Consider the following 27,131-nt stretch of genomic DNA (forward strand, 5'->3'; position numbering starts at 1 on the left):
CATTTTTTTTCAACTTTCACTTTCAACCAAATACAAATGTCTTTCGGAAGGAACTTTAGTGTCTTATCAATGTATTTGGGACCATGGCATCCTTTTACGTCTTTTAGTGGTATTTAATAAGACTTTTACTTGTCGACCAAATAAAAACTCATTTTTGACTTCACATTTCCCTTTTTAACGTCTTTTTGTCTTGATAACGTGTTTTTTTCTCCTTGTGTCATTTTCAACTTAATAAGAATACCCCTTTGGACTGAATCTTTGTGTCTTTTAGACAGGAGTTCACCTTTTACTTTCAATCAAAGATGAATGTATTTCGGATGCAACTTTGGTGTCTTTTCAATGTATTCAAAAATATCTATTTCAATCTTTCACTTTTCAACCAAATATAGATATATTTTTAGAAGGGGCATTCGTTTTTTTCTAACGTCTTTTATAGGTCTTATTAGGACACATTTGGACAAAACCCTTGCGTCATTGAACGTCTTTAGTCTTTAAAAAAAGATGTTTTGCGGAATTCAAGTCAAGTCATGTTTATTTGTATAGCCCTTAATCACAAAGAGGGCTGCACTGACCACAGATTATTGCAAACCACGGACTATTATGATACCATCCACTGATCTAAAACCTACATGAGGGCAAATAATACAGATATTGTCAACATAAAATATAGGCTATTCATATGCTATTGAATAGAAGTGTGTTTTAAGCTGAGATTTAAACATTTCCACTGAGGTTGCAGATCGAATCTCAGGGGGAATAGCATTCCACAGCACCGGGGCCCGAATGGAGAACGCTCTCGAACCTGCAGATCTCTTCTTTGCTCTTGGGATCACAAATAGACCAGCATTTTCAGAGCGAAGGCTCCAGACCAGAACATAGGGGGAAATTAGATCTGAAAGATATGAGGGAGCAAGTCCTTGCATGATTTTGTATACTACCAACAGAACCTTAAAATCACATCTTAAGCTAACAGGGAGCCAAAGTAGGTTAGCTAAAATTGGGGTAATGTGATCAAACGTTCTTGTCCTAGTTAAACAATAAATTCACAATTTCAACCAAATACAAACCATCTTTGGGACCGAACTTTGCCATCTTGTTGACATCTTAAAAAGGATGTAATACAACATGATACTTGCAACAGTGGCCCCCTGGAGATGCAGGCTGCATCTGTTTAAATGAAGTATTAACATCCACTTTTCAACCAAATAAAGACACACTTTGGATTGAACTTTTGTGTCTATTCGAATTTCCATCGTCTTAAAAGGATTATTTCAACATCCACTTTTCAACCTGCTTAAAGGGACATTGTGTATTTGTCAGCCCCTCCTAGCAGTAAAGAAACTTAATTTATGAAAAAAAAAAAAAAAGAAAAACATTACTTATCTGAATAACAAGAAACGATTCACAAGCTAATGTATGATAAAGCGTTTTTTTTTTTGTTTTTTTTTTAATTCTTGTAAATTGAGAAACTGGTATTTATTTTACATGACATGAGCCTTACCGTGAGGGACCTCACATGATTGTCTGCCATCTAGCTGCAGCGGGTACAATGAAAAAAAAATATATATAAAATAAAAAATTGGGAGAAAAATTGTGCATTTTAGTTACTTTGAGTCTCCATAGTTATATTCTCCCTTGTAATTTGTAGCAATCGTTTTCAGTTGCACTACACCAGGGGTCACCACTGTGGTGCTTGCGGGCACTAAGTTGCCCCCTGAGCACCGTTAAGGTGTCAGTGGACGTTTTTTGAAAATAGCTAACCAGTGCTGGGTAATTGTGTCTTTCTAGTAAAATGATTTTTTTAGAGGTTCACTGTGTCTATTTAACCCTACTTCCAATATTTAACCTAGTGAAAACATAGTAACAACTTAATAATAACATGATAAGTTGTTATTTTAGAAATGTATCTTAAGTTCGGTGCCATTTGCACTTGTAAGTAACAAAACGTAGCTTTACGCATGAAAAAGGTTACAGTTAGTGAACAGCAACAGTTATCAATTATTATATAGGTCAATTATTACACAGTGTGCTTTTAAGAAGTGTTTTGAATAGAACCTTGGAATCTTTCTAAGGAGTTTTAAATGTGTTTCTGACGTCTTTTTATGGTCTTTTCAACGTTTTTTCAACTTTCTTGAAACTAATCCTGTTTTTTTGAGGCTGCACCCAGAATATTGAAGATGAAATTTTGTCGCCATTCGTGATGTTCTGAATTTAAAACCTGTTCAGAACCTGGCCTTGTTTAGTTCAGTGGTTCTTTTTCTAGAAAAGCAACATGGTAAATATGGTAAAATTCAAAACACACGTTAAGGTGTAAAATAAAGATAGAGCAAAATTATGGACATAAAAAAATGAGCCACTGTTAACAAATGATAAAAAAAATCACTGTATAATGTCAATGAGGAAACATGTTAATTTATGCTTTAAAGGGACACTGCATGTTTTTTAGTACCTCCTAGTGGTAAACAAAAACAACTATTTTTAGAAAAAAAAACTAATTTGCATAAGCAAAATACATAAACTACCATATCAGCATGCATTTAAAATAAATACTCATCGGTTGAGAAATTTGTATTCATTTTACATGAAAGGAGCTGATATGATTGTCTGGCATTTTGCTTTTACAGGTTCTCCCCCAAACAAAAACTAGGCAAAAAAATGAGAAGCCACTTGGAGCCTCTGTAGTCCGTATTCTTACTTTTTTAGCACTCGTTTGCGGTTGCAGTACACAACACAGCAGCATTTAGTGGTCAATTTTTATGTGGTTTCCCTTTAAGCTGTCTTTTAGATGGACCATTTGCATCTTTTAAGATCTTTTAGGCCTTTTCAACATTTTTTTAACATCTTTTTAACTTTCTTTTAGCCGGGTTAGGTTTCATTCAGTGTCGTAAGCATAACATAAAGTAGAGAGCATTTTTGTTGCCTTTTCCAAAATTATGAATCCGGATTCTGGTTCATTTTCTATCAGAATCCGAGGCCCGGGTCGGTTAGGGGTCGTCCCCCTGGAGATGCAGGCTGCATCTGTTTAAATGAAGTCAAGAAAACAGTCCCTGGTGAATGTTCTGTCAGGCTCTGAGCCAAATTGACGTCACTTTTAAAGGGGAGGGCCTCCTCGCTCGACCTAATCACCACTTTTCATATCCAAAAGAATAACTAACAGTAGTTTGAAGTGCGATCATTAACGCCGACTTGAGCCGGGTGGCCGTAATAAGGACGGCAGGCGCCGTAAACAAAACAGTCCGAATCACGCCCTGCTTTCTTCACTCCATTGCCCCCTTTTCCTTTTTTTCTCCTCCCCTGTGGAATACATATGCAAATATATTTGGATGCTGTCATTATCAGCCACTTAATAGGCATTTCATTAGGGGATTTCTGAATAGGGCACGGTGAGTTGCCATGGATACGTCGCCGCTTTAAGCACAGTAAATTAAAACGGCGAAGCCTGCAGAGCACTTATATAATCATCGCTCCTTAATGGTCTGTGCTCTCTGGCCATAAGCAACATATCATGTGATCAACACCGGCTGGGACTTTAATAGCACTACCCCCTCATTATGCATTATTTGGCTCGGGACTAAGTAGCCCCAGAATTGTGCTTTGTGGAATATTGCTGGGACACTGAATGGAAATTTCATTTTTTTTTTTTTTTTTTTTTTTTTGAAGTTGTTAGTGCATCACTTCAGAAACATTTTACCATCATTGTGTGTGAGTTGCAAGGGAGCTGTTTAGCATATTTGAGGAGACCATTTCAACACTTTATTTATTTATTTTTTTTTAAATATGAGGGTGGGCACAAATCAGAGAAGTAGTCCCCCCCGCCGCATTTCTTGTCCCCCTTAAAGTGGCCGCTTTGATGTCTTTGGGCTGTGTGACATTTTCTTTTGTCTGGCCGGGTTCTGTTTATGGTGACCAGGGAGGGTGTAGCACCAAACTGGGGGTCGTGTATAGTAATCCCTCATTTATCACGGGTTTTACATTACAAAAAAAAACCTTTGAGAAGGAAAATCCTTGGAGTAGATACTTTATTTTTTCTGCAACTATTATACAATAAAATACTCTGTTGTACACTGAAACCAAATAATTTATTTTTTTGGTTTGTTCTTTGTAAAATTCAATTAAGAGTGAAACAACAGCTCCCCTGCTGGTCCCAGCTGGCACTGCACTCTCCATTGGGAACCCTTAAAAACAGTTGAAATCGTCACTGTTGCTCTTGGCTTGGCTTTGCACCCAGCTGCTGCCAAGACCCCACCTCCACTCTCTCCTTTCTCTGTGCCCACTTACACATGTCTGCAGCCCCCTCCCTATTTTTTTTAACTGTCTTTCTCCTCTTCCTATTGGGCTGCCACCACATCAAGACGCTGGTGGGCCTGTTTGTCTCTGTTGACCTTGGCGGCAGAAAAATGCTGCGAGAAGAATGAGACAAAGGGAATAAAATAAATAAGCGCTTCGGGGAAAAGGGGCAAGATTGTCACAGATCTGGAGAAAGAGGCGAAACATTCCCTGAGTGAAGGAGAAGAGGGGGGGTCCTGTTTGCCTTTTTGCTGGCAGAAGGCCCCCACGTCAAGTTCTTTTTTTTTTCTCCTCTCCTTTTTTTTCCTTTTTCTTGATGCCACAGATTGCCTGATTGAAGATTTAACAAAGGTGCCAAACTGTGCATGACATTAACTTCTTTAACCTAGAGTGTAACGAAACAAAGTGCAGCCATTCCTCTTTCTACGAGCTTAATTTGTTTCAGGATCATGTTCATAGCTCGAATTGCTCATGTAACAACCGGAATTTCACGATTTGAAATAATATAAAAACATATGGTCCCCTTTAGTCCTCTCAAAAGGATCCAAGGGAACCCTACATTCTTCCGGGTCACTAAAAAACACATTCAAATACAGTGGTACCTCGTTTTATGATCGAATATTTCGGTATCCGAAGTTGGCGTTCGGTTAAAATGTTCCTCATTATACGATCAGTTCTCCTGGATCCAAAGTGGGTGACCCCGCCCCTAAAAGTTTGCGCAGGTACACACCAACCGATTCCTGCATGGGTTATCACCTAGGTGACCACCCCTGCATTAAATTGCCAAATGGTTTAGTCCTTTAAGCCACCAGGGCGCTGTTCATTTACGCCATTGCATATTTCTTATCTTTCCAGCCATGGGTCCTGCGAAAAGAAGGAACATATTATTGCAAAATATTAATGCGGGGGTAAAGTTGTTTATTTTGCGAAAGAACACAGGTGAAGCATTTCCATGATCTCCACAAAAAGATACCCTAAAGTCTGTGACAGTGGCGGCTGGTATCACTGTTTTATCAAACCAGGGGATTGCAACAAAAGAAGATATGGTAAACCATCTAATGATGTGAATACGGGAAAAAGAGCTCGCTAAGGAGCCCGAAGTCGAAGGCAGAAATTAAGGACATTGACTGAACATTAGTGTACCTACAAGGCAGTTGCAATTGCTTTATTGTTTGGTTGCATTAGATGACCTTGGAACGGATTCCTCTTGTTTTAATTTATTTCAATGGGGAAGCATGTTTTGATTTACAACGGATGTATTATACGTGATGGCTGGAACAAATGCAATTCTTAAGTAAAGGTACCACTGTAGTAATGAAACATAAACAATATAGTAATAAGATAAATAAGATGATACGAAAGAAATAACATGTGAATTCATTATGAACCCTGTAACGAATATGTGCGCGTGCTGCAGAGGAATGTGGGGTTTCAAGGAGGAGCCACAGAAATCACATACTTGTCAACCTTTACATTTTCTCTGTATTAAATATGTTTTTCATCATTTCACATTGTATATGTCACATAACAATTTCTATTACGGGAGAAAATACATAAAAAAGGCAGATCTCGTCTTTTAGCTTTATTTGGATAATCTCTGGTACAGGTAGCAGACGCCAACGTCATTGTAGATTGCTAATATTGTCGCGGTAGTCTACACAGTATGTTATGCTGTGAGTAAATAGGTGCCGCAATGTGTTTGTAAGGTTAATTCTTAAACGGAGAAAGGATTTGCAATAACTAAGAAGTGCAGATTGACAGGTATGATATTGAGAGACTGTTGATGATATGTAGGTACTTATTGTACTCTTGAAATTAAAGTTAGTGTAACTTTCAATAAACATATACACACATATGTATTACAGTACAATTTTTAATTTAACAAACTGATCCTGTAAGCAGTCACGAACGGCGAGCGGTCTCTTGTAGTAGTCCCTGGGACTGCTCGTGAACTGAATTTTCTTACGAATAACGAGCAGTTTTTGGTAAAGAAAAAACTACTGAAATTTTGGTGTTTAGAAGTAAAGGGGTACCGCTGTATACAAAAAGAACAGAATATGTACTAGTGCATTTTTTACCTGTCATTGTGACTATCGTGATTTGAAAAACTCGTGTTCGTTAGATAGTGTCAGTTCAGTTCTGGCAGTCCCTAGCCTTGATTTAGCTTTAACGCAGTCACTACACACTTTAGCAAATAGCATCATTGTTGACTAGCTTCACTTTAGCTACTAATGCAGGGGTAGGCCAAATTCCGACTCTCGACAGTAAAAGATTGTGATCTTCAAAAAAAGAAAGAAAGTTAGCTCGTCTCAATTCTGTTCTGGTAGTCTCTGGCCTCGATTTAGTCTCAACAAGGCCGCCTGTACCCTTGGCAAATAGCTTTGCTGTGTTGGATAGCTTTATTTCAGCTACTAGCATCACTTTAGTAGTTTTTGTCAAATGATTTAGCACCCTTATCAAGTTCTTAGGACTGGACAAACTCCAAGCCTAATGCACATGCTTAAAGGGACAGTATGTAATATTTAGTGCCTCCGAGTCGAACAAAAAACTTTGATTCTGTAAGAAAAAAAATACAGTATATTGATTTGAATATTAGGGATAAAATACATTAACTTTCATATCCACGTTAATTTAAAAATATACATGGTCAAGAAATTTGTATTTCTTTTAAATAGAGGAATTCCTATTGGTGCATCCTTATATCCCTAAAACATGGTAAGTTTTCTTTTTGTTGTTTTTGTCTTTTTTTTTGTTTTGATTAGCAAGAATTCTTAGTGCAGTGGTAAGCACATTCGCCTAAAGTGTGAAACGTCTCCGGTTCGAGACCAAGTGGAAATGTGTGTTGGCCTGTGGAGAGGGATGTGCGCTGCCAGGCTGTATTTGCCCAAGACACATCACAGGAAATGGTGCTCCTACAACTATAGTGGTTAAGGGATCCAACCTGCAATATAAAATTAACCAAAACAATATTCATAAACATTCCTCCAATTATTATTTTTTTTTCATGTAAACGTATTTGCATTTTTACTGAGAATCTTACATTTGACAAAAATCAAAAAATAAATAAAACAAAAGATAATACTACTAAACATTCATCCAGTTAAAAAAAGAGAAAAAAATAACTTTTGAGGTAAAATCTTTTTTTAAATGGCCAGCATAATTTAATAACATAATACACAAAAAGATATTGCCATATTGGCAATTTTGCACATTTCAACTATTCATTTTCCTATTTTAAGATATGTTATCTTGATTTTTGCAACAAAAATAATAATCTTAAAGTAAGATAAATTGTTGTTTTGTAGGACAGCACGGCGGCGCAGTTCTGAGGTCATGAGATCGGACCTCCTGTGTGGAGTTTGCATGTTCTCCCCGTGCTTGCGTGGGTTTCCTCTTGGCACTCCGGTTTCCTCCCACATTCCAAAAACATACATGTCAGGTTAATTGGCCGGCCCAAATTGTCCCTAGGTGTGGATGAGCGAGTGAGTTTTCTGTCTCTGTGTGCCCTGCGACTGTCTGGGACCAGTTCAGGGTGTCCGCTGCCCACTGCCCGAAGATAGCTGGTATGGGCTCCAACACCACCCGCGACCCTACTGAAGATAATGGATTGATGGATGGATGTTGTTTTATACTTTGTACATGATTTTGCTCAAAAATATTTATAAAAAAATACTTAACCCGTTAAACGCCAGGTTGGATAATATATTTTATTGTAGGCATATTTTTATTTTATATTTTATTTTAAAACAGGATCGAATAGAAGAAACTGGGAAATTAAACTTAAAATAAATATTATTTTTTTTTCTGACAACGTTTTCAGATATTTCTTTATTTTTCGACCAATATGAAATAATAATATTATACACCAAAGGCATGCCTCATTGGCTTAAACTTTGCCCTTTTAAACATATTATTTTTTAAAATATTCCATCTTGGTTTCTTAACATCATCTGAAAATTCATTCTTAAAATTAAAAAAAAAGGCTTAAAATTAGCAAAATAATCTGTTAAATGCGAGATTTTTTTTTTTTCCCGTTTTTTCCATCCATATCCATTATCTAAACCGCTTATCCTCAGTAGGGTCGCGTATCCCAGCTATCTCAGGGCAGTAGGCGGGGGACACCCCGAACTGATTGCCAGCCACTCACAGGGCGCACAGAGACAGACAACTCACTCGCTTATTCACACCATGGGACAATTTGTACCTGCCAATTAACCTGACATGCATGTTTTTGGAATGTGGGAGGAAACCCACACAAGCACGGGGAGATCATGCAAACTCCACACGGGAAGGTTTGACCTCATGACCTCAGAACTGTGCCGCACACGCGCTAACCACTGTGCCGCCGTGCTGCCTCACCTTCAAGAATATTCCTGGTGAAAATATTTTTTCACACACCGGACTATAAGGCGCATGAAATAAATCATGATAAGAGCGAAGTTTGCACATAAAACAAAACGTCAGAAAATATAAAAAATGTATTTCATTGAACACAAATATAAGGTGAACCGCTTAAATATATTGATTAATTTATTAATAGTTATGTTATGTTGACAAATTTTATTGTTATTATGCATTTCTGATGTATGTGCCCTATTTCTTGTCTGTAAGACGCACTAAATTACAAGGCACACTTTCAAATGTGTGGCAATTATTGGGGGTTTTCAATGCGCTTTATAGTAGAGTAATTGTTTCACGGTAGCAGCCTTCGCTTCTCTGACTTCTTTTTCCTTTTTTTCCTCTACCAGCCCCCGTCGTAATGATATCACGCGGCTGAAATACTCCGCGGCAGGAGATAATAACGCCGGTTCAAGTGGTCTTTACCCTGCTTTGGGGGCGGCGTGCGTCTTTTCACAAATAAATCTGTCATGGTTGCTAAGGGGAGGCTTGTTTTTTTCCCTTGTCTCTCTTTTTTTGATACTGTGCATCTGTTGTTGAAGAAATTAGTTATGAAATCTTTTCAATGAGCTGTTGGCAGATGGATCTTTTTTTGCAGACCAGGGGCTTTGTACTCATCTCTCCTGGGTGGGGGGTTGGATGGGGGGCGTGGGGGGCTTTCTCCTTTTCCAGTAGATTCCGGTCTATCGGAGCAACCAAGAAAAACATCTGTGGCATGCAAGGAAAAATAAACAAGGGGAAAGAGTGTGATTTAGAATTTCGATAAGAATCATCTTGATTGTCAATGATAACAATATAGTGAACACTGTTTACAATGTGATTATAAGTGGAACTCCCGCATAAACCTAATAAATACTTAAAAGAGAAAAAATATAACAAAACGAATGTCAGGATAAATAGGCAAACATATTTACGAGGTAGTGCTTGGACAGTGGCCAATGTTAGGATCTAATTTCCAAAATATAAATACACATAGATATATATACATTTTTTTCAGTCACGTGTGCTTGTTTAGGATGGTGACGGCCCTGCAGAAGAAAGTGTGTACTGGTCAAGCTAAAAAAACACATGCGTTTTTTTCTCTAAAAGTTATATATTTAACCTTTGTGGCTTCTTAAATGATTGTAAAATAATTGTGTCCTTATTTTCTTTGATAACAACTTAGTAGAGTTCTTTACAATAAGATTAGATGTGGCACTCAAGGATAAACACGTAATGAATACTTTAAACAGGAAAAACAAGGCAAAAATATAGGCCGGATAAGTATGCAAACATATTTACAAGGTAGTGCTTGGATTACTTATATTGAGATCTTATTTTGAATAAAAGTCAAGGAATTAAATATGAATACACATTTACTTTGGCGCGATGAATATATGTTTTCATAGTCATCTGTGCTTGTTTAAGTTGGTGATGGGGGTTGGGAATAAAGTGTGGACTGGTCAAGCTAAAACATCTTATTTTTCCTCTAAAAGTCATATTTATTTTCCTTCAGGGCTTTTTATTAAGTAGAGGGACTGGGTGTATACTTAGTGTGTCCTAGTGGTACAAAAAATTTACATTCAGTCAAAAACAACTTGATTTTAATACTAGGCAAAAATACCTGAACTATCATACCAATGTTAATTTTCATGAAAAAATATGGGTCGAAAAATGTGTGTCTCTTACATAGTGAAAGCCCTATCTAAGGTTGTAGCCATGTTTGTCTGGCAACTTGCTGCTTCTCTGTTCTGTGACTGCATTAGAAAAAACAGTGCCATCTTGTGGTCGCATATTACACACTGGGGCTTTAAGTAATTTTAAATGATTAGGTTTAGAATTGTCCTTAATGTATTTGTATTTGCACATTATTCACAAGAAGTAGACGTTGCTTTTCAGGATAAACATGTAATAACATACTTCAAAGAGAAAATTAGGGTAAGAAAAAATGTTACGGTAAATACTATTTACAAGTGAATGCTTCAAAGATGGAGAATGGACAATACTGACAATGCAGCGGTTGCTTTTTCCACATTTGTTAGTGCTAATATGATGAAATGATATAATAACTGCATGTGTCAGCTTTTTTATTCTTATTTATTTTCTCAGAGAGTATCTGGACTATGTCATCGCGGTGCGCGTTTCCCTTCGCCTTTTGTTTTGCGCTGTTCGAAGTTGATAGCTTATCGGTGTCAGGGTTCATTGTGGAGGGGAAAAAAGTAAAAGAGCCGTCAATGAACCCGCCCCCCTTCCTAAAAACCCTTCCTATACGCCCCCCTCCTCTCCTCCTCCCTAGTCCCAAACGTACACAATTCCTCTGCCAACTCCCATCACCCGTTCACCCCTCCTCCCTGCGCCTTTTCCTCCCCCCCACCACGCGATCAAGCCCCTGGTTTTTTCTTTTTTGTGTACTATTGGTCCTCGGGCGTCAAAACAATCCAACGGGGGCTGCCTGACTTGTTTTAATTATCCGGCACTCAAACGGCAACTGTCTTCTCCGACGTGAGAGCGCAGAGGTGGCTCGATCTCCGCGCGTAATGTGAATTACGCACCACCGATGCTCATTTTCTTCTACTTTTTTTCCATGCAAATATCTTTAATCCAATAACACTTTTTTTCTCCTGGTGCTTTTTTCTTCTTTCAAATGTTTCCCTACGGGGAAGAGTGGATTTTTCAGACGCGCTCATCTTAAAAGGTAAGAAAGTCACGCACTGTTTTGTTTTTTGTTTGTTTGTTTGTTTTTACGCACGCTTACGCGATCGCAGCTTGAAACAATCCGTTCTGGTCCAGCTTGGCTAATTTGTCCCCGGGTTTTCCGCTTAGCGAGAGAATGAAGAGTACACGTACCTTTTGCGTGGGGTTTTCAGCAATACACGGCGCGTCCGGGACAGACGCTGCACACTTGCGGTGCGTCCGGGTGCGCTTGCGGATGCGGCTGTGCGCTGAGGCTACGGTGAGAGAGTGTGTCGTTCGAGCAAGAAAGAGACTGGTGGATGAGGGGGATGGAGGAGGGGGATATGTTTTCTGAACCTCTCGTGAACACATTTTGAATTTTGTTTTTATTTATTTGCAAATATGTTTTGAAATCCGTCATGTGCGGAAAGAGTGAGAAGATTGCACTGTTGTGATTAGGAGTGGGGTTGTTTGTTTGTTAATTTGTTTGTGGCTTTTTATTTAGGCACAGAACAGAAAAACCCGCATCAATCATTTATTAACAAAAAGCAACAGTAAATTATCTGCACTAAAACAGCTGTACAATGCAACAATACAATACATAAACGTGTGCCCAAAGGGAGTAGGTTGAAGCCGAAGCTTCGAAGTGCCTACCCCTATTCCATTTTTTCCTTGCAGAAAAACATATTCAAAATCCAAACAAGAAACCGAAGTTTACCCCATAAAGGGAAATTAGAAAACAAAAAAATGACATTTCAAACCTATATTAGTATCACTGGTGACTTATCCTCACAAAAAATCTCAATACATTAACCTTCTTAGTATATTTATCTAAAATATGTATTTAGTATATGATTTTTTAGTATGGTCTTCATACCCAACATTTTGCACAATCCCATCTTCTGTAATCAAATAAGCAATTCTATATTTCTCTTCTTTCTTTTAAAAATCTCCATACAATAACTTAAATGAATTAACTCTACATTTTTTGAAAGTTTTTTGGGTCAAATATATGTCTGCATTTACTCTTAGTGCACTTTTCTTTGCTAATATTATTTGTGTTTTATATACATACATTCGACATTATGTCCAGATTTGGCTGGGTTCGAAAAGGGGGCGTGACATTTTGTAAACAACTGCAAAGGTCTAATTTCACTTTCATTTTTGTATTTCTGTTTTTTTTTTTTTTTTGCACAACAGAGATAGAAAGAGAAAAAAAAGGAGTTTGAGTAAGGGGGGTATATGTTTTCTGATGCTTTCGTATGCACACACTTTGGATTTTGTTTTAGTTTAGTTGCAAACATGTTTTGAAATCAGTCTTATGTGCAAAGAGTGAAAACTTTTCCACTGTTGTGATTAAAAGGGGGTTAATATTTGATAGTCAATAGAAAGTTAGAGTCATAAATCCGTGTTTTCTATACCTACACACTTCATCCTATCCTGATTTGGTTGCGCTTGCAAGGTAGGCGGGGCATTTTGCAAAAATGAAAAGGTCTGCTTTGACTTTCTTTCTTTTTCTCTTTCATTTTTTTTAGCACGTGAGGGAGAGAGAGAGCGAGCGAGAGAGAAGGAATTAGGGTTAGGTGGTGGGGGGGGTTGTGCTGGGTGGGATGTTGCTGCTGGTGGGTGGGGTGGGAGGTTAGTTGTGGATGGGGGGGATGTGGCGTTTGAGCTGGCTTGTTTATGATGCCACCCCCCCAAAAGCCCCCCCATAAACAGGGCTGTAGTGATGACACAGATAGTGTTGCCTCTCCTCACGCGGTGACACCCGCTCGAATCGCTTTCGAGCCCTCGGCGGCGGCGGAGGAGGCCAGACCTCTGCTCTCCTCACTTTCAAGGTAATAAATTAAACACAGAAAAGAGGCAAACCATGCCTGCATTCACCCATTCATCCTTCATTTATTGCTGTCTTTGTGTAACTTTGCACTGCTTTAAATTAGTTGTGATGAATTTCCGTGGGTGTGTGTGCATGCATGTGTGCAAGCTTCATAATTGTGGTCATTTCTACTGTGCCGATGCCGGTCGGGGGTGACTTCCTGCTACTTTATATCAGACAATACGCCACAAGATAATTAAAGGGCACATAGTCTCTCTCTCACACCCAATATTAATCACATGCAGATGTGTGTTTAGTAGAAGAAGAAAACAAACAAACCCACAGAACAGATGTTTAGTCTGAAGAGGTCACTCCAAGCAGGCGCTAATTATCGTTATCAAAGACAAGTGTCGGATAATTTGTTGACTTAAATATTGATGAGGCCGAGTGCACGCACGCACGCATGCCACCGGGCCGGCGCTATTAACATTTCATAGCGCTTTGTGCAGGAATGTGAAGAAGACGAAAAAATGGGGGCTTCTCTTCATAATTTAAGAGCATAATGCATAATGAGCTTTGCGATTACTTCACATGGAGAACGGTCCGAAGTCTATTTTGAAGGCGGATCATTTGCATTGTTCTCCAGAGTCTGGCCTGTAATAGCTTCTGGAACGCGATAAAATTAAATGCTACGAATCCCCATGGCGATATTCACTTTTCAGCAAGCACCCCCCCTTATTCCTGCCCGCCGCCTCTTTAAATTTTTACCAAAATATATATCTGCGGTTATTTAACGAGAAGCGTGTTTACCTCGCCGGCCAATTAGCCGCGTTCATTAGCCGAGCTTGCCTTATTTGTTTTGAAAGTTGAGCCCGTCACTTTGTTATGTTAATTGTGATGTAATTTAATTTGAGTTTCCGTGATGATGATGCCGCTATTATCCACATAAATGATGCAGTTAAGCGGCACAGGCTTCATTTGCATCTTGTTAAGGGGGGGCGGGACTAGAAGGGGGCAAAAAAGTCGGATCGGGTAACACTCTGGCTTTGTTTTTTCATTACGTTTGTAAAATCTTGAAAAAAATTGGGAAAATAATAACCGGCTTGGCAATATTGTCTTGAAACATGAATATTTAAATTGTTCCATTGTTTCTTTTTCCCCTTTACACAAATATTGTAAAATGCATTTTAAAGATTTGACAGGAACATGGGTTATATGGCCGACGCGACAACTTGGAAAGTCCCCATCGAGCATGAAAGAAGTGTGACTAAGCCAGTGTTAAGTTCGAGAAGGACCTGCATCCTATTTGTATGTGACTTTTTGTCCCCCCTCTACCCCTTCTCCATCACTCCACCCTCACCCCCTGTCTTTTTTATGCCCTCTTATTGCTTACATAAATCTTATCTGCTATGAATGAGGAGTGTCGCCTGGTTCTCGAACGCAATCTTCGGCCTTATTTACCAATTCATTAAGATGTATCGATGCCCGACTGCTGGGGGGGAATGACGACATCAATCAGTGGTAGCGGGTAGCTTTGGATGGGTCTGAGGTATTATGGCTCTAATCAAGCAGAAATAACTACCAGGTCCTCAATGTGATACGTCTCCAACTGGGCGATCTCGCTAAACGTCTCAGAGCATCCGATAACACGTGATAAGTCTGTTCGGTCCGGGGGTCCAGGGGTTTGCGCGACCACGCGCAGGACTTTTGAAATGTAACTCGCTGGCTTTTTTTCTTTTTTTTTTTTTTTTTTGCACCTCCTTTGCTCTTGCTAAAGATGATTGGACCAGACAAGGAAGGCTACCCCCCCTCCCTCCACCGGTTTTATAGGTCAATTAGCCCTGATTAGGTGGGCTGAGTTAATTAATGCAATTGGCAAATATGCAAATGAGGACTGACTGATGGGCTTTCGTCACTTGTCCCGCTCGCCCCCACTATGGCGGAGTTAAAGCTGTCTGTGAATGATAAAAAAAATCTGTTGCCTTTTCGTTCAGATTTTTCTTAGGGGGTTAGTAATTGAATACAAATAATTTAATATAGTTTTTTGCAATACAGTTACTTGTAATATTTCATTTCCAGACAGAATTGTTCTCTGCACAAGCCTATTTACTGGTATTTTTCCCCACACACTCTTTTCCTACACACACACATCAAATAAATAGGCCTATTCCCAGGCTAAAAACGCCTTTTATCGCATTGCGTCTCATCTTCTTATTGTAAATAGACGAGAATGAAGTCGGGGAGACTCTTGACTGAATGCCCACTATCACTCTGTAACGATTTATCGGCGAAGAATTGAAACACGAAGACAGGTTTTGTCGTCGCAGCCGGTCGGACGGCAGATAACCGCATTTTGATTTGGCGGCTTTGAACGGCGCTAATCCCGGAGAAAGTCCATTATTCACATTCATCTCTTCATTGGCCGCTATTTCTGATTTTGTAAATATGATTTGCACTCTTGCACCTTTTTTTTCTCTAATTCTCAAAGCTAAAGCACTTTAGAAATTCTCTATCTGAGAGAGGAAACCCATTACCATACGCCAGTTAATGCTCTTTTCTGGCGGCTTTTAAAGAACAGCATGCCTAACCTAATTTAGGGGGGCTGTCGCTTTTCAAGACCAGTTGTACTCCCTTGAAGAAAGCTTCAACGCAAACCCACATTGGATCATGTTGTCGGATTTGTTCAAAGCGTATATTTACAACTTACTTTTAATTTGCAGGTTGAACGTCGTCATAGTTCACACAAATACACCTCATTTTGATTTATTATCCATTCTAAAGTATTGAACATCGACGCCGACCATATTTGGTGACGTATGGCAATGATGAATTCATTTCACTCAAGCACAGAACATATTCCAATTGGTGACCGTACCCCCGTTTGATGAGGAGCCACCCGAGTGTGAAATGTAATTTCTTATTATTTCGGAGATGCCAGGCGAGAAAAATCCCATCCATCGCACTCCAAAAATAAAATCTCACCCCATTGGCATTTTCATTTTAAGTATATCAGAATAGTCTTTAATGTCATTGTTATCAACGTACTGAACATCGTTTACGACACAATTAGACGTGACAGTCAGGATAAACATGCAATAAAAGAGAAAAATAAGATTAAAAATGACCAGCCTATGTTGAAAGCGCATCAGAACAAAAGTGCATCAGAATAAAAGTGCAATGCAATGGCATTAAATACAACATATTTCCAAAATAGAGTCAGGAAATAAAAAAATTAAACTTATTTTCATATATATATATATATATATATATATATATAAAAGTAAAAAAATATATGTTTTTCACAGCATTGTGCACTTGTTAAGGATGGTGATGGCCCTATGGAGAAAATTCTTTTGTTTTGAGATATTTTTTTGTTTTTTTGAGAAAAAATACAAACAGTAAATTATTTATTTTCTAGATGTTAGATTATTTTGCTTGTTTTTAAGAAATACTTCCTAGAACAATTCATAAAATTCTCAACATACCCGAAAATACATTTGTACCGAACTGGCAGAAAGATTTCCTTGTATTAAATGGATGTGTTTTTTAAAATCACTTTGCAAAAATACACTTGAAATAGGCAAATGTATCCACCAATTGGGTAAGAATTTTTTTTTTGATGTGTCGATTAGGAACATTTTCTCACCTAGCACTTGGTAGATTGTCTTGCTAATTTGCCTATTTTAATAATTATTTTCTCATTTTATATCAGTGACGATATCCAATATATTAATATATATATATATATATATATATATATATATATATATATATATATATATATATATATATATATATATATATATATATATATGATATAATATAACCTAAAATGGGGTAGGAAAAAACTGTATCAGAATATCATAAAAAATATTAAATACATTATTTTTAAAATATTGTTTTTTTTTTATCCTTCACTGAAAAAATAGTCATTAAAAAAATCTAAGTGTTTTTAATCAGAATTTTTTTTTTTTTAAATAGCAACAATAAGAAAAATAATTTTTATTTCAAAGTAAAAATGGCCAAAACATTTTTTTGGTCAAGAAATTGAATTGACGTTGAAAAGACGTCAAAGAGACGTTGAAAAGATTCCAAGTATTGATTTAACTCAGTTTCAATGTGAAAGTTGATTTAACATATTCATCCTTAATTTGATTGTAGAAAATCAGTCAGAAAATGAGAATATTGTGACAAAAAATTCACACTCTACAAATCAATTGAGAGCCTTTTCAAAAATCAAAAATCCCATCTCAAATGTTAAAATATCATGAGAAAGTATACTAGTAGGCTGTAAGCCATAATCAGCAATATTAAAATAATAAAAGGCTTGTGATATTTCGCATGCTTTTTATTGACCGTATGACATTTTTCAATTTTCAATTGCATAACAGAAAACAAATGACTCTATCACAATGGTCTCATTTTCTAAGACTGCCCTGTACATATTTTGCAATGCATTCTGTAATTTTAAGTGATAAGGAACTGTCCGCTCACATATTTACTGCTCCTGTTCCCCATTAATGGCCTTTTTTTTTTTCGAAAAGCCAAGACAATGAATTGTTGTGCTTGTTGTGCATAACCGGTGGCGTATGCGTGTGTAACGTGTGTATAGTGTGTATGTAGCGTGTGTGTAGTGTTTGCGTGTGTAATGCGGCGGTGGACAGCCGACAGCTGTGCGGCGGTTGGGATGGATGGTCGGTGTGGCGTTGTGTGTTTACGGCGCATGATAGAGCGGTAGACAGGACAGGTAATGAGGCAACATTAAGGGCTTTTAGAGCCCGACAAACAAAGATGGAGGGGTGCTTCTTTCGCGCACCCCCCCCACCGCCGTCAATTCGGTGCTCAGGAGTGTATCGTTGTCTCATCCCGGGAGAGGATTTGACAAATCTCCCGGGCCTGATGGATTTTCTACTCATTCCTAGAAAAGATTCGATAAATCTCCTGGGGTCTTATGAGTTTTTTTACAGAGTTCTTGAGAACTCCATTCAGGGTCCGTGTTTGTTCAGGAACACCCCAAAACAGGATTGGGACCACCCCTCCCAAAATCATATTTCCAGATCTTTTTTGTCAAGCGTGCATGGTAACCCGAGAGAACAAAAAATAAAAGCTTACCCCCTCAAAAGAAAATGTTGCACATTTGGGGTACTGTTTATTTTTTCTTGCTTTAGGATATTTTATCTAATTTCTTTTATAAAATTAAAAAAAAAATTCCTCCCACGCATGATGGATTTTCAGAAAAGATTTGATTAATCTCCGGGGTTCTTTGTTTTCTGACTTGATGAGAATTCTAGCCAGGGTACGTGTTTGTTCAGGAACACCCCAGATTGGGATTTGAACCCCCAACCAAGTCATTTTTCCCTATTTCCCAGGTGCAGGGTAACTTGACAGTACAAAAATAAAATCTTACCCCCTTGGCAGAAACTTTGCTCATTTTGGCTGTAATTTGTCTTACTTTAGGAGAGTTGATCCTATTTATTTAATAAAATATGAAAAATCATCCCAGGTCTGATGGATTTTCTATACCCATTTCCAGCAATGGTTCAATGAATTTCGCGGAATCTTGACGCATTTTCTGAAGAGTTCTTGAGAATTCCTTTCAGAGTCCATGTTTGTTCAGAAACACCCCAAATCGGAATTGCGACCTCCCTTAAGTCAATGTTCCAGATGTTTATTTGTCAAGTGTGGAGGTAGAGCTACAAGGGCCATGATGGGAATGGAGATATTCATTGCAGTGACCAAGATTGGCGTTAGTCTTTTGGAGTTATCTACATTGCAAAACATACATTCGTACCCCATGGGCAGAATATTCAGTCATATACTATTATAACTGTTTTAAGTATATTCAACATTTTTTTTATTATTATCCTGGAATAGAATAAAGGAAAACCATTTTCAAACCAAAAATAAAAAACGAAACAAAAATATGCCTTTTTAGGAAATGTTCTTTACCATTTTTTTAAAAGGTATCTTTCAATGAGAAAAAAAACCAATGTACTCCCTGCTAAATGGAATAAGCTAAATATTCTATAATATAATTAATTTTATTTTACAGAAAACAAGTAAAACAAAAAAATCTAAAAAATTACAAAAATTAATGTAAGAACAATCCCAAAATCATCCGCAATACAAAAAAATAAATTCATACTTTAGACAGAATATTTATTGTGTTTTAAGTTAATATATTTTTGTTTTTAGGGGTATATTGAATTTTGTTTCTTGAATAAACAACAAGAAAAAATGCCTTATTAAATCAAACAAAATTAACCCTTTTTAAGAACATGTTTTCCCAGGATTCTGAAAAAATATCTTCTAATGAAAAAAACATAAAATTAGCAAAGAATTAATAATTTACAATCTGCTGTATAAGACCATTTTACTATTTTTGTCAAAAATTCTGATTAAATATAAAATATATATATATTAAAAACTTACCTATGTACAAAAAAATAAAAAAAATCCCCTATTTGGAGGCTTTAAAAAATGTTTTCTAGTTTCAAGCTATGTTGCATAGTTTTTCTAGTCAAATGAGACAATACTGAATTATTTCTGTTTACCATCTGCTGTATGAAGAAATATTGCATATTATTTTTTGGTCAAGGATTTGGATCTTTTTTTTCACAATGTAAAAAAAACAATATAAAATATCATTGGGATATGATTTGAATTTTCTTTTTAATATTCTTGATCAAACCCCTCCAAGATAGACGTCAAATCACTACTATGTGTGTGTGCTTGTTCCCGTCCCATCAACTCTGGGCCGTGTTTCTAATTGACACTTTAATTGGCAGATTTGAATGCCGCCTTTTAGCCGGCTAATGAAATGATCCCGGCGCTGCCATTAAGGTTAAAGCAGCATCTGATCTCCGCCGATACGTTTTGCATACGTCCGCAAGACACTCCGGAATATATTTTTGGGAATCTTATCTCTTTGTCTGCTCTTTCTTGCGATCCGACTTGAAAAAAAACCATCCACCATTAGAATGTTCAAGAAAATCGTTGTAGAGGCAATCAGACAGTCTTTCTCTGAATATTTTAAACATCAGCCATGTAAAATTTATGCCTCATTTGAATACTTATTAGCCCGGGCTGATCTCGGACGCGGCCTTGAGTTTCTCTGGATCCATCAGCGGATTGGATGTTGCATTGTGACACCCCCCCACACCCTTTTCCTCTATATCCCCCGTCCCCTCGCTTCCATCATCGGAGTGTTAAACAGGGGCCTATTTGTTCACAAGCAGGCCTCATCCCTGTTTGCTTGTGTCCCAGGCAGCTGTCGCCCTGTTCTGTGTAACAGCTCAGGCCTGTTTGTTCTTTCCCGGCCGGATCCTGTTTATCCGAGATGTGGACATCCTTTAAGACCTGTCCTCTATCAGCCTCTGCTCAAACACACACACGCACACACAACGCCATTAAAAGCGAATTTACTAGGCCAGAGAAGATCACGACACAAGCAAACGCTCATTCCCTCCTTTTGTTTGCTCCCCAGGAATTTGTTCCCTTTTTTTTAGCGGCCTAGAACAATTAAAGAAAATAAGGCATTCAGTTTCCAGCCCTTTTACCTTGTTTTTCTAGTCAATGGGACACTTTATACTTATATAAATAATTGACCGCCTGCCAGATAGGCCAAATTTGCTTATTTCTGTCTCAAGGTTTACTTATCACGGTTTTTCAACTTCTGACATTTTCATCATGTATGATGTTCTGCATTCTGATTATAATTTCAAGTTTCTCTGAAAGCCATCAGAAAAATGCTCTGGACCAATAAAAACACCAAAAGTCAGAGCTTTCAATGCTTGTTGGACCTCTTACCTGCTAAACTTGCTCTGGAGCTGCACTCTCTGCTCTTTGGCATTTCCTATTGGCTTCTTGATACTTTGAAAAGTTTGATTGGAACAAACTGGACACATTGTTGTCGTTTTCAAATTAAGATCAAGATGTTTTTCCTTTCTCATAAGCCTTTACTGTATGAGTCTTTTAATTTTTTGCGGCTCCAGACACATTTTGTTTTTTTGTTGGTCCAATTAGGCTCTTTTTTTGATTGCCGACCCCTGTCTAAGAAAGGTAAATGCCGTTTTCCATAACCTCGACATGATGGCGACATTGTATGATCCATCCATCCATTATCTGCACTGCTTATCCTCAGTAGGGTTGCAGGTGTGCTGGAGCCCATTCCAGCTATCTTCTGGCAGTGGGCAGGGGACACCCTGAAGTGGTTGCCAGCCAGTCACAGGGCACACAGAGACATACAGTCGCTCATACAAAACTAGGGACACTTTGGACCTGCCAATTACCCTGACATAGATGCGTTTGGAATGTGGGAGAAAAACGGAGTGCCCGGAGGAAACCCACACAAGCACGGGGAGAACATGCAAACTCTACACAGGAAGGTTGGTAGCTGGATTTGAACCCATGACCTCAGAACATTGTATTATGTGAAGTCGAAATGCAGTGTCCTGAAAATCAAAACATTATATTTAAAATAATAATTTAGCAGTACAGAAGTTATGTGAAAAACAAGAAAACTTTATACAGTACAGTACTTTCATCTGCTAATCAAATATTTTTGCCTGTAAATTGGGTTTGTTCTTTGATGTAATTGTGTACTTGGTAAATAAATGAATACAGGTTTCTAATTTGCAGGTTTTGGCTATCGCGGAATGTTTTTGGAATCTAAGCCCGTTAAAAACAAGGTGATATTGTATAGTACGTACTTCTTTACACGAGCACCTGTGAACTTGAGCATTTAGTTATACGAGTTTTATTTGCAAAACGCAATTTGAAATGATCAAAAAATGTATAAAATACCGGGAAAACCTAGAAGTTAACGGCTATGTGATCTGTTACTCCGCTTTCAACGGCACCATGCGCACATATTTGTTACTGCGACACGCTTAGCGTATGTATATGCTCATAATAAACTCACATTTTATCTTGTTAATAACATCTTATTTGTCTGATTCCTGCATCTTTTGTTAAGTTACTATATGAATGCTCTTTTAGTGATCAGGAAGATGTGTTTTATAGCTATGAAACGTCCACTTGGATTACTTTTGGAAGGAAAGGAACAGACCAATTAGTGTTTAATAATTGCATATTGGGGAAATCTGCTCATTGCATGAGCAATTTGAGCTACGAGCAAAGTCCTGGATCAAAGTAAGCTCGTATGAAGAGGAACTATTGTATTTAGAGTTGAATTTACTAGGCCAGAGAAGAACACGACACAAGCAGGCGCTCATTACCTCCTTTGTTTTCTCCCTGGAAATGTTTTTCTCACGAAGGAGAACAATTAAAAAACCAAGACGTGCATTTTCTCCAGACGTTTTTTTACCAGGTACGTATTTGTGTAAATATCCCGGCGAGAGTGTTGAGTGATGTCCTCTCTGCCCCCGCGAAAAAAAAAAAAAAAGGATGAAACATTTATTACAGGGGTGAGAGAAAGCCAGAGGAGCTAATATACATAATTTATGCCGTTCTTATTAATGATAGTCGCGATAAATTTCTTGCCTTTTCAGACGGAAGATGATTCAAAATGTGTTTTTTCAGATTGGGTTTGACTGGTTTTATTTTATCTCGGATCTAGTTTACTCAAATATTTGTGATTTAGACCCACCCGTTGCTCCTTGCTCTACTCTTTTTGGCTCATTAGACAATTTACAAAATAATCCTAAAAATCCAACAGCGTCAAAATGTTATTTTTCAGATTGTGTCTTATTGAGTTTATTTTGACTCGGGTTATTTCTAATCAAATATTCCTGTCTTTACTCCGCCCTTTGTGCATCATTTAACTACTTCAAAAGAAAAAAAATATTCTAGCAGGATCAAAATACAATTTTTTAGATATTTTTACTGATTTTATTTTGTCCCCGATGACAATTCATGATTTGTGGTTAAGCCCCCACCCCTTTCTCATCCTTCCTCCATCCTTTTTTTGGCATTAGACCACTTCAATATATAAAACAGAGAGAATAATCCAGTAGGATCAAAATGTTATGTTATAGATTGTTTTTTTGCTTTTATTTTATTTAAGTTGGGGGTCTTTTAATTTTGCCACACCCCTTCCTTCCATTTTTCTGCCATTTTCCTCCAGTTGACCACTTAAAAATTAAGAAATAAAATAAAACAGAAATCCAACACGGTCAGAGTTTGACTGAGTTTTTATTAAAGAAAGGTGGTTTAGCCCCGCCCATTTATCTTGACCCCGCCCCTTTTGCGTCATTAAATACAGCCGGGCGAAATATTATTCTTCAGATAGTATTTTACCAGATTTATTTTGTCTTGGATGGAGTTTAAACAAATCTTTAAGGTTTGGCCCCACCCCTCTTTTTTCGTTACTGCGCCCTTTTTGCGTTATTAAACCATTTTAAAATAAATAATTTATACACAAATTTCCAGCAGGGTCGAAATTGTGTTTTACAGTTTTTTTTCTGCCTAAAATGAACAGCACCTATGCGGCTGCGATCTGTTATTCCTGTTCACTATTACTGCAAGCAGGAGCCAGTAGAGCACCTTCAGGGGGAGCGGCGCGGTTTGGGACTCTGAAGCAATCCATTCTAACATGTCTAAAATTAACTGCACTTTCTTGTCCACAATCCATTATCCCCAATCAGCTATTGCAGAGAGCAGGAGCTGAGCGAGCAAAATTGTTTCATGCAGGGAGCCTTTATCTCTTTTTTTTTGTCCACTATTGATGTGAGCAAAAATATCAAAACACAGAAATTAATTTTGGTCAAAATTGTGTTTCACTGAATTTGTTTGTCTCTGAATAGGGTTTTATCGATTTGTGATTTAGCCACGCCCCTTTCCCTCTTTCCTTTTTGCGTCAATAAACCACTTCAATAAAATATAATATAATAATAAAAGCCAAGCAGGGTCAAGATGGAAAATATTTTCCGTGTGTCTGTCGTAAAGGACGATAGCGAGAAATTATGTATGTTTTAATCGAGGAATAATTGTCCCATCCTTTCTTGGCACAAATGATTCGCTTTTATTTAGTGAGACACCGATGGCGGTATTAATGTAACTTCTCGAATCTTTAATTTATGCCCGGATTTTAGTGGTTCTAAACCACATTTAACCCCCCCCCACCTCACTCCCTTGTCAAATGGCACCAGGACGTGCATCTCTTTGTACTGCTTCATTTACACAATGAATGCATAATTGCACCCCCTCCTCGCATCCCACCCACCATTTTTTTAAAATGCATTCATTTGCAAAAAGGGGGGTGAGGATAATGGCTGCATTAAAAAATATATATAGGAAGGGGGGGTGGGGTGTGCGTGAGGGGAGTATTGTAAGAAGACGAGCCCTAACCGGTGCCTCTTAATCACTTCTAGGTTTGAAATGATGATGATGATGATGCAGGAGTCGGCCACAGAGACAATAAGCAACAGTTCAATGAGTCAAAATGGAATGAGCAGCCAATTAGAGGCTGGCGGTAGAGACGGCAGATCAAGCACTGGCGATAACGGCGATGTAACCGCCGTCGAGCTGCTGCATCTGCAACAACAGCAGGTAAGTTGCCATTATCCATTACCCAAACACCCCTGCTATCTGCATCTCCCACCTAACCTCGTTCCTCTCCTCTTCTCTTTTTGGCACTTCTTGGTTGAAGTACGATTGGAATTTGTGGACGCTCGCTAGCTAGTTGTGTGCCATTTTTGGGAGAGGCTTTTACAAAAGGAGAAGCGTGTTGTGTTTGAGGGGAGTTCTTAGTGTAAGTGACCACCAGAGGGCCTCCTGTCTTGGCACTAGCTCAGAGACACCAAGAGGCAGTCACACTTTTAAACCGTTGTTTAAATTATGCATGCAGAATAGAATAGAATAGAATAGAATCAACGTGAAGAAACATTTTGAGCAGCAAGATTAGATATGGCACTCCAGGGTTAACTTATAAGAAAGACTTTAAAGAGAAAATAAGGTAAATGACTGTCAGAATAAAAAGGCAAACACATTTAAAACAGAGGGCTTTTGACCAAATGTCCTAAACTGATGGCCCGCAAACCAAATATGGCCCGCCACATCATTGTATGTGGCCTGCGAGACAATGCTTGTAGAAGAACAAGATAAAATTGAGCTGCATCGAAAGAGGGACACAAAATAACCAACAGCCCGACATGGAGGGAGTTTGAATGGAAAGTAAAAATGCGATTCTTCTATACACCCTCTATCACTTCAAAGTATAAAAATACCTCGAATCTATGTTGGCGTAACTGTGGGGGGGTCGGAGACTTTACGCATATTTTCTGGAATTGCCCTGTAATATCAAATTTTTGGAGAAGTATCCAGAGAGAAATAAAATTAATCACTGGCTGGGAGTTGCGGTTGGACCCAAAGGCTTACATAATAGGAATTTTGCCAGAAGAATTACTATCTGGTCAACAGAAATATATACTAAGGGTAATGCTTCTGGTAGCAAAGAAAATGATCACAGTGTCCTGGCTGAAACCACAACCGCCTGACATAAAACAATGGAGAGACAAATTAAAGCAAATGTACATTATGGAAAAAATCACTGCAAGACTTCAACTGAAACTTGACCAATTTGAGAAAAGATGGAAGCCTATCACACAAATTTTACTTGATGTCTAAACACCTCCCCCTAATTATTATGTGTGTTTGTTTTTCTTTTTTTTTTTTTTTCCTTTGGGTGTATATTTTGATGTATTAATTTATATGTATGTATGTATGTATATATATATATATATATATGTGTATGTGTATGTATATATATATGTATATATGTGTATGTGTATGTGTATATATATATATATATATTTCTTTTTGTATGGATTTATTGTATGAGCATTTATTCTTATTTTCTATTAATAGCATTTTTTGTTCTTTGTTGTTCCTTCTGTTATTTATGAGTGTGTCAAGTGTATATATTTTGTGTTGATGTAAGATGGGGGAATCAAACCTCTGTCAAAATTGGTGTGAGAAATAAAAAGTTAAAAAAAAAGAGTAAAAAAAAAAAAAAAAAAATTGAGCTGCATCGCGTCATACTATGGCTTGCAGTTTAAAATATATCCACTGAATGCCCCAAAGCTATCTAAAAAGTTTTATGTCTGTGAATGCAGAGGTTACATTAACTAAAATTTTCCAATATTGACAGATTATTTTTAGGAGTTGACCGGAACATTTTAAGGCTGTTTGTTGATGGGTTGAGAGAGAGAGAGAGAGAGAGAGAGAGAGAGAGAGAGAGAGAGAGAGAGAGAGAGAGAGAGAGAGAGAGAGAGAGAGAGAGAGAGAGAGAGAGAGAGAGAGAGAGAGAGAGAGAGAGAGAGAGAGAGAGAGAGAGAGAGAGAGAGAGAGAGAGAGAGAGAGAGAGAGAGAGAGAGAGAGAGAGAGAAGAACAATAATGACGGGTATATAATAGAAAGAGACAGGAAGGAGTTCTTTGAATTGACATACACATTGTTTTAGTATTCACAATCTTCCTCCTAGCTCTTTTTTTCACATTTTGAGTCAAGTCCCTCAACTTATCAGCAAATGCGTTGGTAGGGTATTTTTGAAAGTCAGGCGCCTGCGGAGTAAACGAGTCAAGTGCCTCTTGTCTCTCGTCATGGTGAATGATGGCTTTGACAGTTTGCCAAAAGAGCAGCGAGGGCGGTCGCAGGGGGTATTAGAGGTATCGTGGGGCGACGCTTTGGGTTTGGACCCGTTCTGCCCTCTTTTGCTTTGCTGGTCATTTTGTCCACAAGTTGTACATAAATACGTTTGTGTGTGTTGTTGAAAGCAGCTGAAGCCCCACGGTGGTGTTTGTTAGCTGGGGGTCAGCCTTGCAAAATGAAGCAAGGCCTGCAGCACTGTCCGTGCCGCTTCGCGCACCGCAACGGTCGGCGCTTATCACCACGGCGACACTCTTTCCCATTGCAAACGCTCTTGTTTTTCTTTTGAAACAGTCTTTTATAGTATATTCTACTTTTAAAGTTTACCACCTGCTAGATCGAACAATTTTGCTTATTTTAAGTATTTTCGT

The 27,131-nt window shown here is 38.0% G+C and overlaps 1 protein-coding gene across 9 annotated transcripts in view; it reads left to right on the forward strand.

Moving 5' to 3' along the window:
• Nucleotides 1-27,131, forward strand: part of foxp2 (forkhead box P2) — a 191,744-nt gene that overhangs the window by 63,756 nt on the left and 100,857 nt on the right. For 6 of the 9 annotated variants that reach the window (XM_088348554.1, XM_088348549.1, XM_088348552.1 and 3 more), the window contains one exon: nt 24,487-24,664. In XM_088348554.1, coding sequence (XP_088204680.1) covers nt 24,494-24,664 — 171 coding nt within the window. In that variant the 5' untranslated portion in view covers nt 24,487-24,493. Of the gene's footprint in view, nt 1-11,238; nt 11,360-13,090; nt 13,176-21,299; nt 21,541-24,486; nt 24,665-27,131 lie in introns of those variants that run through there. The other 3 variants (XM_088348557.1, XM_088348558.1, XM_088348550.1) reach the window with 3 other exon arrangements.

Source organism: Urocampus carinirostris, chromosome 11 (assembly GCF_059441175.1).
Source record: "Urocampus carinirostris isolate Australia breed hairy pipefish chromosome 11, RoL_Ucar_1.0, whole genome shotgun sequence".
Lineage (NCBI taxonomy): Eukaryota > Metazoa > Chordata > Actinopteri > Syngnathiformes > Syngnathidae > Urocampus > Urocampus carinirostris.